Raw genomic sequence first — 12,766 nt, forward strand, 5'->3', positions numbered from 1 at the left:
AAAGTTGTAGTAGAAGGCAAACAACAGATGGTTTACTTTTTAAAAGCTTCAAACTCCTTTAGAAACTAGATCCAGTAACCTTTCAAAAAAATCTGCGTGCAACCCTTTTTATCTAAAAGTTTATTTATAAATACAGAAGTTTTGCATGTATATGGATTAATTTTTCTAAAAAAACCAAACAAACACAACATTTAGTTTACACCGTACTACAAGACATCTGATTTGAACCGATGTCACAAAACTCAGTGTTACAAGCTTTAAAAGAGGAGAAAGCCAAAGAATATGGATGCAGAGAACAATATTACCACTGTTCATTGTTCAGGAATAAGCAGGAATAAACTCCAGTTCATTGCAGGGCGTTTGTGTAAAAAATCATTTACACCTAAAAGCAATAAACACACAAGCCCAGTTTCCAGACAGATCATGGAAGAAAATGCAAAAGTACACACAGGCAGCAAACAAGCTACAGTAGGACTAAACCTGGGACCCTAGAATTGAGGCTGCATCACAAATATTATTGGATATTTGAAACTTTTTTCTTACTCACTAGTTTCTAAACTTGTGAAATGTCAAGTAAAGGTCTTAAAAAATTGGCTTATTCCATGGTGATTCTCCAAAGCCCTTCCAAAACCTTTTTCTCTCAAGCAAATAAAGGACAAAATATGCTTAATTTGTAATTTTATGCTCAGTGAACAATATTGCATTGAGAGGATGGATGAAAATAGAGAAAGCAGTAGAAACAGTATCGTCTTAATGAGTGTTTGTGTGTCAGATGTCCAGAAATCTTTTTCTGGTCTAAAGTTTAAAAATACCTGATTTTCTTTCCAACTAAATAAACAACAAAAACCTGAGACCCACAGAAATACAAGTATGGTTGTTTTGCTCTGTTTATCTTACAGCAGTGAAATGAAACTCAGCAGACGAGTAACTCCCCCAAAGGCTGAAAACCACTGGTTAAAGAAACTTTCCATTTCTAAATGTTTTTAGAATAAAGACAATATTCTTGACCTTGTGGTGTATAAAAATCCCAAACATCAGATGAGACTTAGTGTGAGATCCAGTCAGCAGTTATGTTTTTATATTCATTTCATGGCTAACAAGAAGTTTGCTTTTATAAGCTAATAGACAAACTGCTCTGAGCAAAGTAGCCTTGAGGAGTCTAGACAGGGAGGCAGTCTAGACTTTGCTGTAGTCTACAGCTACAGCTGTCTGCAGGGAAAAAAAATATCATTAAATCGTATTTGTTCTTCTTTGTTAGTCACTTTGTAGAATAACAAAGTTAGAAAGCTAGTGGTTAAGTGTAAAGGAAAAAGGAATAGTTATGATAACGGAGTGGTTCCAAAACTGCAAGCAATGATGTGAGGCATTAGAACGCACATAAGTTTTACGAAACAACTCCACCTTCTTTTTTGCTTTTGGTCATTTATATAATAAAATAATACTACAAATATCTATTATTTAAAAATACTATATTAAGAGTCACATTCAAACAAGTCACGTTTTAAGGTAGTGTGGTATTTTAAGTCAAGAACAACAAAATGAAGAAATATTTCTGAGCATTTAATAATCCTAAAATTATAAATCTGGTATAAATACTGTAGGATGGTCTCAGCTTGAATTTGCAAGAAAAACTCAATATCCTTTTAGGGTTCTTAAGTTCATTAAGGTTCCCCTTTGGGGGGAACTGCAGCTGGTATTGGGGTCATTTTCTGGCTTTGGCTTAAAATAAAGGTACAATAATATTTCTAGATTCTTCATTAAAAGTTCATTCTTAATCTTTTCCTACAACATAAACGTTCTTTCACACTGTGTCCCGTCCCAGTCCCTATGTACAGTCCCATGGACTGGTAGCACCAGTAGAGCTGAGTTTGCAGTATCTTTCTGAGAATTGTAGCAACAGTGTTTTCACACGAGTCGTTATGCAGGCTGAGTAAACAATCGTGCATTTTTTTCCAAGCACATGTTTATCACCTTCATCTTAATGAAGAATTTTGTTCTTGTTCATTTTGCACAAATGCCCATCAGCCTCTACATGTCTGAATCACTCCACTTCTTTTTTGCTGACTACAGGCATTTCCAGATAAGATATTGATTTTGATTAATACATGAGCCATCCTTGACAAGTTTGCCAGTTTGTTCGATACATTTTGTCTCTGGGCATGCTTTAACATTTAACCTCTTCTTGAATAAGTACCAAAATGTGTAATGTGTGAAAGGAGCTTGAGACCATTGTGTAGCTTAGAACAGATCAAATTTGCAGAATGTTTCTATAGTGAAGACTCGCTGTAGTATTTGGTGTTGTCCAGAAGTGCACTAAACAATTAGAGAATGAGATAACCAGTTCTGTCGTTGGATCCAACACATGCTTCAAATTGATAACATCTCTCCTTTAATGCACAAATATTTTCCCTCTTGATGAGTGCCTATGCCTGTTTAGGTTTGCTTTCTGTGAAACTACAGGATTCACAATATTTTGGATTTCACATTTCTGGTAAAAAATACAAAAAAAAAAAAACAATATTGCATGGAATCTGTTTGTGGAAAAACAGTAATTTCTTTTTATCTTTGTCCCAATTAACCCTGGCCAATTCACAGCCACGTATACTATATGGTCAAAAGGCGCATGTAGCACACAATGAAATAGGATTTCTTTGGTTGTGGTAGCATTACATTTTCCTTCACTTGAACTAGGACACCCAAACGTGTTAAAGAATGAAAACGCACAAAGCCAGCTCCATGAAGATATGGATAAGACTTAAGTAACACCCTTGTGGCTGAATGAACACAGCTTGCTTAGAGGCATTGTCAGGGTGGAACAGTTTTGAATCTTGTAGATCCAGTGAACGTAAATGGACAGCACCCAAATGCCTTCGAACCTGGTTGCAATGGTTTTAAGAAGAACCACATATGGTGGTGCTTGTCAGTGAAGCTCAGAGATAGTATAATGTGGCAACTCTATTTAGTCAGTAATTACTGCATATTATTAGTTGTCTAGCAAATCCATTGTAGCTTTCAAGACTACCATACTCATTACAAGTTCACTTTCAAGAATGACTTACAAGATAGTATTGGGCCAAACAAAGTTCAGCCCAGTTATTCTCTCTGTATACTGTTCAATAAAGAATGTGCTCGGAGGCAAAGTTTTCTCCATAAGCACTGTTTGTATTCTCATAATAAAGGCAGTGACAGAAGGATGTACAGTCATTCAGCAAATTGGCTAAAAGAGCTTCATGCAAACACGGCGGTCTTTCTCATGAGTATTTTCTTTTTGTCTCTGCCGCCCACACACAGTTTACTGAAAGCACTTTCAAGCTGTACAGTGTTGTCCTAAAGCGCTTCTGAATACGCCGGGCGAATAATGGAAATTGTACAAGTTGCAAGGATGGAGTTTTTCTGGGAATTGTCAGTGCAGGTGCACACGAAGGCAGAACTCTAATGGAAACTGTTAACCTTGTTGTAAAAGACAATGGTTTGAAGACAGTCACAGCAGCACAATATCGCTTGCTAATGAGGTTAATTGCTGTCCTTGTGAGCCACCGTGTGCAGTACAAAATAGGAATAATTGTTGACTTTCACATGAGGTGGCACAGTAGTGGGGAACTCCTGCCTCACAGCTTTAGGGTCCCTGGTTCGATTCTGAGCTGGAAACAAGGTTCCCCTGGGTTTGCATCCACCTCCCAAAACGTGCTTGGTAAAATTTATATATATATATAATATATATATATATATATACATATATATATATATATATATATATATATATATATATACATATACATATATACATACATATATATACATATATATACATACATATATATATATACATACATATATATATATATATATATATATATATATATATATAATATATATATATATATATGTAAAGGCATAACATTATGACTGGTGATTATCTCTTCTTCTTGGCACCTGTTGGTGGGTGGGATATATTGGGCAGCAAGTGAACATTTTGCCCTCAAATTTGATTTGTTAGAAGCAGGAATATGGACATGTGGCTTTGCATGGGGAAATGACATATAGCTGTTAACACTTAGGGTGTACTCACTTTTGTTGCAAGTTATTTTGACAATAATAGCTGTAGGTTGTTATTTTTAGAGGACAGTAAATCTGTACTGCTATACAAACTGCACACTGACTTATCTAAAGTATATAAATGGTTGAAACGTGAGGGGTGTACTCACGTCTGTGAAATACTGTGTATGTATGTCATTTATATACTACATAACCATGTCCTAAATGTGCTGTGTGTTTTGGGCTCTGCAGGGTGAGCTGTTGAGCCCGTGCCGCTGTAGTGGCTCGGTGCGCTGCACTCATGAGCCATGCCTAATAAAGTGGATCAGCGAAAGAGGCTCGTGGAGCTGTGAGCTGTGCTACTACAAGTACCATGTCATCGCCATCAGCACCAAGAATCCACTACAGGTGACCTGCTACACATCACTGACACATTAAGCTCAAAAATTGTTGTGAAATACGAGGTAAGTTTGAGTTAGAGTTGTAGAATCTTGTGTGCACAGCGGAAAAGATTCAGCGCAAAATCAAATAAACAAATAAATGCACTGTATACAGAATCCAAAATGTTTTAGACACTTTAAAAAAAAAAAAACAGGACCGTGTGTCAACCACTTTTTTTTAAAGAAATAGTAGAGATGAGCTTCTTCAATCTATCATTCATTCATATATTTTTGGACAACATACCTTACGACCATGTTTGGAGATGTTGGAAGTATTCGGCTTGCGTTGTTATAACCGATGCCTGTGTCCATGCAGTGGCAGGCGATATCCCTGACAGTAATCGAGAAGGTGCAGATTGCGGCGGCAGTGCTCGGTTCGCTCTTCCTCATCGCCAGTATCTCATGGCTTGTGTGGTCTTCGCTCAGTCCCTCGGCCAAGTGGCAGCGCCAGGACCTGCTCTTCCAGATCTGCTACGCCATGTACGGCTTCATGGACCTCGTCTGCATCGGTGAGTTGAGGAACCGGCATGTGTGCGTTTTCTTTAAATGGGTTAAGATTTACACCTGTTTCTGTCACCGTGAAGAGACAAAATGTTTCTCATATATACTTTTCAGCACAGTGGAATTCTTTCTTCGTATATCCCAGCAATGTTAGGAAGCTAGGGTCAGAGCGCCAGGTCAGCTATGATACAGTGCCCCTGGAGCACAGAGGGTTAAGGGCCTTGCTCAAGGGCCCCAAAGAGCCTTAATCATTAAGATAGAAGAACGGTTTACTTGATTCTTGGGGTTGTTAAGTTTTAGAAATAGCTGTCAGACACCACTTCCATAATGAGCTGTTGGGAAGTATAGCACAAATCTTGATTGGAAATGCAATATGCATTTCCTGTTGTGTTGAGACAAGACTGGGATGTTTTTTTGTGTTTACTGGCATGCACATGCATACAAGGAAATGTCTGAAACCTACTGTGCATATGGTGGTGTTTAGGAAATGTTCCTTTAATGTCATTACCTAGAAGTGCTTCTAATTTCCAAAATATTTTTTGCACTATGCATGCATCTGCCAGGAGGTTACGACTTGCTTCGAACAAGATGTCCACCCTAAACCAAAATCCAAACTGTAAACAAAAAACCCTCTTTGGTGTTAGCATAAAGACATGTCTTAGCTACAGTATATTCTCAGTTAAAACCACCCTAATTAAGACATGTTGTTCTAACTGTCCCCTGGAGCACCACTGGGATGGTCACACCACATGCACACACAAAGCTCATTTTGAAATGACAGCATAAAATGTACTGCAAAAGAAAAAAAAATAGAAGAAGTAGAAGTCAAGGCTGTGGGCGTTATTGAGCGGCTTCATTCTTGGCTATGGATAATTGAGATATTTATACATAAAAGCTGCCAGATTCACTCATCTCCGAATTTAAATGTGCAGACAGACTCGTCTAGACTGAGCAGAGCTCAAGTTTTCTGCTGCTCCGGCAGGTCTTCTCAGTCTGCACATTAAGGTTTAAAGGCATGCTAAAGCTGATTGATCTCAGCTACATGTCTCAGAGCAGTAGAGTAGGAGTCCAGAAGTATTGGCACTCTTCATTAAAAATGTAGAACTTTTTGTGTAAAAGAAATTGATACATAATGAACACAAGTTTTCACTCCAACAAAAGCTGTTCTTCCTTGTACAAAGGAAAAATCGTTTACATAATAAAAATGTCTCTCAAAAATACACAGATTATCCATCCGCCTAATATTGTGTTGGTCCCCCTTTTGCTGCCAAAACAGTTCTGACCCATTGAGCATTAACATTAACCTATTTAGCAGTTTGAGCTACAGAAGCTTGTCTGTTAGATCGGACCACACAGACTAGCCTTCATTCCCCATGTGCATCACCACTCTACACCACTGTTCCTTCCTTGGACCACTTTTAATAGATACTGACCACTGCAGACCAGGAACATCCCACAGGAGCTGCAGTTTTGGAGATGCTCAGACCCAGGTGTCCAGCAGTCACAATTTGTCAAACTCGCTCAAATCCTTACGCTCGCCCATTTTTCCCACTTCTAACACAAACTTTGAGGACAAAATGTTCACTTGCTGCCTAATACACCCACTAACAAGTGCCATCACTGCTCATAAAGTCATAAAGTCATAATGCTATGCCTGGTCAATATATGCAAGTAACAATTGACAATCCCAAAAAATAACTTTATTGCTAACTTAAACCATATCCTTGAATAGAGTGGGTCTAAATGTGGCTGCATGTATGTTCAGTCATCACCCACCCAGTATGTGGGCATAAAAACACAAAGCAGGCCAGAAACCTGGGTGTAACTGAGGGAAAATGCAGTCTTGCCATCAGTCCTGTTCTCTCCTCAACGCCCTTTCAGAGAAGCTTCACTCCTAATTAAATGATAGACTCGTTTATAAATTAAGTGTCAGATGATAATTGCGGATCTGCTGTGCTGCGAGATCTGTGACAAGAGCTACTTGCACATTTAATAGAGAGCAAGAGGTAAACATGAATCGAAGAAAAGCAAGAGGAACAGAGGCTTAAGAATAGTGACAAATGGCTCAGATTTCCTCGAACATAATTGCTATAATAAAAGGCCGGCCTGTAATCCTCAGAACACGATAAAGGATGGCACTGGGATGTGTTTGATGGCTTCTCCAGCTCCATGCTCTCGAGCCGCAATGAAAAAAATACGAGGCTTTGACAGAGTCACTGTTCTGTAACGTCATGTCACAGATGGTCTATAAAAACAGATGAGAAAACCGCGAGGGCTTGAGAGGCCGAAGCTATAATATCCACGTGCTGATGGAAGGGAAAGACTCTCCCTCTATTAGGAAGACAGACATGCCTGAATAGAGCAAGCAAAGCTATTGGATTGAGAGTGGAAGCAGTTATGCACTCCTTCAGCTGACTGAAGAGAATAATAATATATTTGTATTACTGCTTATGGGAGACTGGCCGTGTCTACAGGCTGCGAGAGGCCAAACAGAGCAGTCTGCATTGTTTCTGTGACTAATCTGTGTGTGCACATGTATGGTAGGAGGAGGGATCAATGATTCTGTCCTTCAGGGGTCCGTTCTTCAACAGATCATGCCATCTCCACATGTAGCTATACAGACTGGATGAAGGGAAAGTGAGACATAGATGAGAGAAAAATCCAGTTAATGAAGGTTGGATTTTATATTTGGATTTTCTATAGTCATTTGTTATTCCTCCAAAAAGACCATCTATTACAGCATAGCTGACATTACAACACAAAAGTGTATACCAACGTATTAATTTAGATTTGTAGTGAAATACTTTGTTTTCTATCATTTACTTAATAATATTCTGTTTGCAGGGTGCAAACCATTGGCATCATTGCATTTGGTAAATCCTTATCTGTATAATTAAATATTAACTGATAATATCTCAGTCACTCCCTTAAGTGTAACCCAAGTGGAAGTGGAAAACTTGTGTGAAAATTGGTTAGATTCCAAACCTACACTGTCAGGAACGAGCTAACTTACTTTCAGAAAATTATTTAATGAAACTGCACAAGCTACAGTATATGTCAAATTTAGTTTTCAATGTGAAGCTTTCTGTACCATATAATGGTAAGTTTGTTGGTGGGAGGATTTTTGGGAAATCCAGCCCTGAGCAGAACAAATTTTGTGAGAGCAGCATACGTTTTTAACGTTAGTTGGATGAAGTGCGAGTGTGGAATTGTAAAGAGAAGGGAACCCTAAGAAAATGGGCTGGAGATCAGGCCCTTTTGTCGTTTGATGAGAGGTTGAAATGGGAATGGTAAAGAATTTTGTTGCACAGAACATCACGCTCGTATATGGTTCTTCCCCATGTCTTTCCCCATTACAATTTACATTCACTGAAACAGAAACACTGGAACAAACCCAGACCTGTTCTGTCATGTCATGAAAAATGAGAAAAGTAAGAAACCAAGTTGGCCAATTTAGGAGAGGAAGATCTTAAGTGTTCTGCACAAAGCCCTGATCACAACCCTACTGAACACCTAAAGGATAAACTGGAAAATTGACTACACAAACATTTTCACAGACACATACCAAAATCTAGTGTAAAGACTGTTCAGAAAAGTTGAGATAATTATAACATCAACAAGCTTACAGTGAGGAAAATAAGTATTTGAACACCCTGCTATTTTGCAAGTTCTCCCACTTAGAAATCATGGAGGGGTCTGAAATTGTCATCGTAGGTGCATGTCCACCGTGAGAGACATAATCTAAAAAAAAAAAAATCCAGAAATCACAATGTATGATTTTTTAACAATTTATTTGTATGATACAGCTGCAAATAAGTATTTGAACACCTGAGGAAGTCAATGTTAATATTTGGCACAGTAGCCAATTACAGAGCTCAAACGTTTCCTGTAGTTTTTCACCAGGTTTGCACACACTGCAGGAGGGATTTTGGCCCACTTCTCCACACAGATCTTCTCTAGATCAGTCAGGTTTCTGGCCTGTCGCTGAGAAACACGGAGTTTGAGCTCCTCCAAAGATTCTCTATAGGGTTTAGGTCTGGAGACTGGCTAGGCCATGCCAGAACCTTGATATACTTCTTACAGAGCCACTCCTTGGTTATCCTGGCTGTGTGCTTCGGGTCATTGTCATGTTGGAAGACCCAGCCTCGACCCATCTTCAATGCTCTAACTGAGGGAAGGAGGTTGTTCCCCAAAAGCAATACATGGCCCCGGTCATCCTCTCCTTAATACAGTGCAGTCGCCCTGTCCCATGTGCAGAAAAACACCCCCAAAGCATGATGCTACCACCCCCATGCTTCACAGTAGGGATGGTGTTCTTGGGATGGTACTCATCATTCTTCTTCCTCCAAACACATTTAGTGGAATTATGACCCAAACGTTCTATTTTGGTCTCATCTGACCACATGACTTTCTCCCATGACTCCTTTGGATCATCCAAATGGTAATTGGCAAACTTAAGACTTTGCCTGGACATGTGCTGGTTCAAGCCGGAAAACCTTCCGTGCCATGCATGATTTCAAACCATGACGTCTTAGTGTATTACCAACAGTAACCTTGGAAACGGTGGTCCCAGCTCTTTTCAGGTCATTGACCAGCTCCTCCCGTGTAGTTCTGGGCTGATTTCTCACCTTCCTTAGAATCATTGAGACCCCACGAGGTGAGATCTTGCATGGAGCCCCAGTCCGAGGGAGATTGACAGTCATGTTTAGCTTCTTCCATTTTCTAATGATTGCTCCAACAGTGGATCTTTTTGATGATAAACGCTTTAAAAATATATATATAATTTTTAGCTATACAACAGGCCTTAAATAGCGATGGAAATCCCACCCAGGGAAACAGCAAGGGGAATCAACAAGGAATTGTTAAAACTGTATGGGAACACAGTTTGAGTCATCTAATTGGCTGATGATTGAGCTGCCGGGGAGTCAGACATATACACTACAAAAAAGTGGTAAAACACTGCTTATGCAAAAGCAATTGGTGAATCAACATATAAACATAAATTGCAAAATGAACTTCACAGCTTCAGGGTCCTGGGTTTAGTCCTGAACTCAGGTTAGTAGAGTTCACCCAGCTCTTACTATGTCTACACAAAGCTATCCTGTTTCCCATATCCAAAAAATACATGTAGCATTATTTGCTATGCTAAATTGTGCCTAGATGAGAATGTATGTAGATTGTACCATTCAGGCTATATTCACAGCCAAGCAAGCTCTGGCAATGGAGAACCTCATGTGGACATAGTGAGAGCCTGCACAACTCTGGATAAAAACTGGAACCATGGCCACCCCATAGCAGGACAAAGAGGTTACTGAAGGTGAATACATAAATAGTAATAGAACAGGCTTAAAATGGTGACAGGGTTTCCCCCTAAGGTAACCTCAAAGCAAAGACATCAAGGGAGTGTTAAATGTGAATTGGAACGCAGCCTGAGTCATCATTGTAGAAAGAGAGAAAACAGAACCTATGCAGTATAAGTTGCTGCATCAGATACATCAACTAGCATTTACAATGCTCATAAACAAGACTGTGTAGTAACAATAAAAGGCATTTCAAAATCATAGGGAGGCATAAACTTCTTCCCAGAATCTGTCACTTGGGCTGAAAATCGCCAGACAACTGGGGTTCAGTTGTTGGAGGTAGGTGGAAAACCTCTTAACCACTTAACTATAGGAAATAATTTTAAATCCAATAGAATGCAGCCAAAATGTTGACAAAGCTTTATAATTATAACTATAAGATGCTCAGAAGAACCAGCTCTTCATTTAGAAACACTAAGAAAGAATTAAGCTCGCTCTAAAAGTACCTGCTGAGACAGCACACCTCTAAATATGGAAGCTATTTAATATTTTGAGCCTGATTATTCCCCAGTCATAACGTTTCAATTCAGTTCGCCGCAAATGAGAATAATTTATGGTATCGTGGGGAAAAGAGAAGAAAGTAGTCGTCGTCTTCTTTCGGCTTCTCTCATTAGGGGTCACCACAGCGGATCATCTGTCTCCACACCCCCCTGTCCTGTACATCTGCCTCTTTTAAACCAAAGAGGAGAGAAGAAAGTGATAGATAGAAAAGAAAAACTGTGAAGCTGCCAGACACTGGAAAATGACTCGCTGATCAAAATTCAAGTATCGCCCAGAGAGCTTCCTCCAGTCAGCCTCGTTTTTCATTTTCCCAGCTCTAGTGGGCAAAGTGTGTTTGTTAAATCAATACCCGGCTCAAATTCTCCACCGGTAATGAGAATGACTGCAGTCCACCGTGCAAAGATAAAACGGAAGCGTGAGAACGAGAGAGAGATAAACTGACAGATAAGGAGTCCTTTCTTTGGTATTTATTTAGAAGGATGGAATGTGATAGAGAGGGAAAGCAATTAACTGATGGATAAGGAGGCTCCTGGTAGGTTTTTTTAGTACAATTTAAAGGAACCAAATTGGGAAAACAATAACATTTACACAAATTTGCAGCTTTGTTTATTTGTTTTGTACTGGAGATACAATGATGCTAACATGCTTGAAGTCACTGGTTTAGCATAAAACTTAGCATAAAATGATTTGTAAATTGGTTTTGCATAAACATTTGTTTCATAAAACATCAGAAAAAGTATATTAGAACTTAATTACCATCCAAAATCCGATTCCAGATTCAAACTAAACGAGTCTGTTGTTAGTTTTCATACCAAACTATGTGCTGAGGAAGAAGGTGTCTGCTGCTTCAAGATGGCCACTGCTACCGTTTGACGTCCTTGTGTTTATTTCAGTATATAACAAGAGTTTTGGAAATCAGTGTAATTATTGCACCATGCATTTTGCCTGATATTGAACTGTCTTGTTAGCCTCATAGCTCAAAGTACAAAAGCCAAAGCAACGTTTTTTGGACAAAAGATGTGTTGGTTGCCTACATATGAAGAGAAATTTGTGATTAGATTTTCCGCAAGACCACTTATCCTGATGTAATGAACAAAATGAGCCATTTTAGTCAATTTATCCTTCTGACTGAACTCCAATGGAAACAAATGTGATGGCTAGACAATGACTAATGCTTGATGGTTTAGACAGTGAATGGAAAATGGAAAAATAAAAGAATATTATTGCCCACATTAATTAATAAGCCTATTACTTTAAATATGGAGGGATTTTTATATAGCAAAAAGGGTCTCGGACAACAGTCTCTAAATGGTATTAGTCACCATCATATCTTGTCATATACAGTCTTTCATTTAATCTACTGTCTATAGAAACCCAGAGGATGGAAGGGAGTAGCGAAGACTGTGTGCACAACTAATACAGTTCAACTACTTTGCTAATCTTTCAGCAAATCTAGTCTAAAACCTTCCAAAACAACATGTAAATCAAAAACCAATCACAATTGTACCTAACGTCGTGTGTATACATGATATAGTAAATTATCAGGAATATGTTTTTCCTAATATCATTTAAAATCAGACAATGTACACAAGTCCCATGTCTGCCTTCAGTTTCCTCAGCTCTGAGCTGCGATGCTGGAGCGAATGCAAGGTAATGATCCATTTATAGTCTTTTTCTGTCCTCACTACCCTGCATGCCCTGTTATAAAGATACTCATTGTTATAAAAAGCCAAAACAAAGGTAAAGGCCAGACACAGGCTTGTGCGATGTTTGTGTTGGATTTTGCTGACCTGAATCAGTCAGACTTCCTCAGAAAAAGGAAGATGAAATGTCTCTCTCGCGCGCGCTCTGTGTGTGTGTGTGTGTGTGTGTACCAACTGCTTCCTACTTTATTTTAAAGTTAAGTACGTAACGCTGACTCGGCTTTCA

General features: G+C 38.9%; 1 protein-coding gene across 1 annotated transcript in view; it reads left to right on the forward strand.

Annotated features, from left to right (window-relative positions):
- march4l (membrane-associated ring finger (C3HC4) 4, like) overlaps positions 1–12,766 on the forward strand; it is a 29,599-nt gene that overhangs the window by 14,223 nt on the left and 2,610 nt on the right. The window contains exons 3-4 of the mRNA XM_046837309.1: positions 4,288–4,443; positions 4,792–4,984. Coding sequence (XP_046693265.1) covers positions 4,288–4,443; positions 4,792–4,984 — 349 coding nt within the window. The remainder of the gene's footprint in view (positions 1–4,287; positions 4,444–4,791; positions 4,985–12,766) is intronic.

The sequence above is a fragment of the Silurus meridionalis genome, chromosome 24 (genome assembly GCF_014805685.1).
Source record: "Silurus meridionalis isolate SWU-2019-XX chromosome 24, ASM1480568v1, whole genome shotgun sequence".
NCBI lineage: Eukaryota > Metazoa > Chordata > Actinopteri > Siluriformes > Siluridae > Silurus > Silurus meridionalis.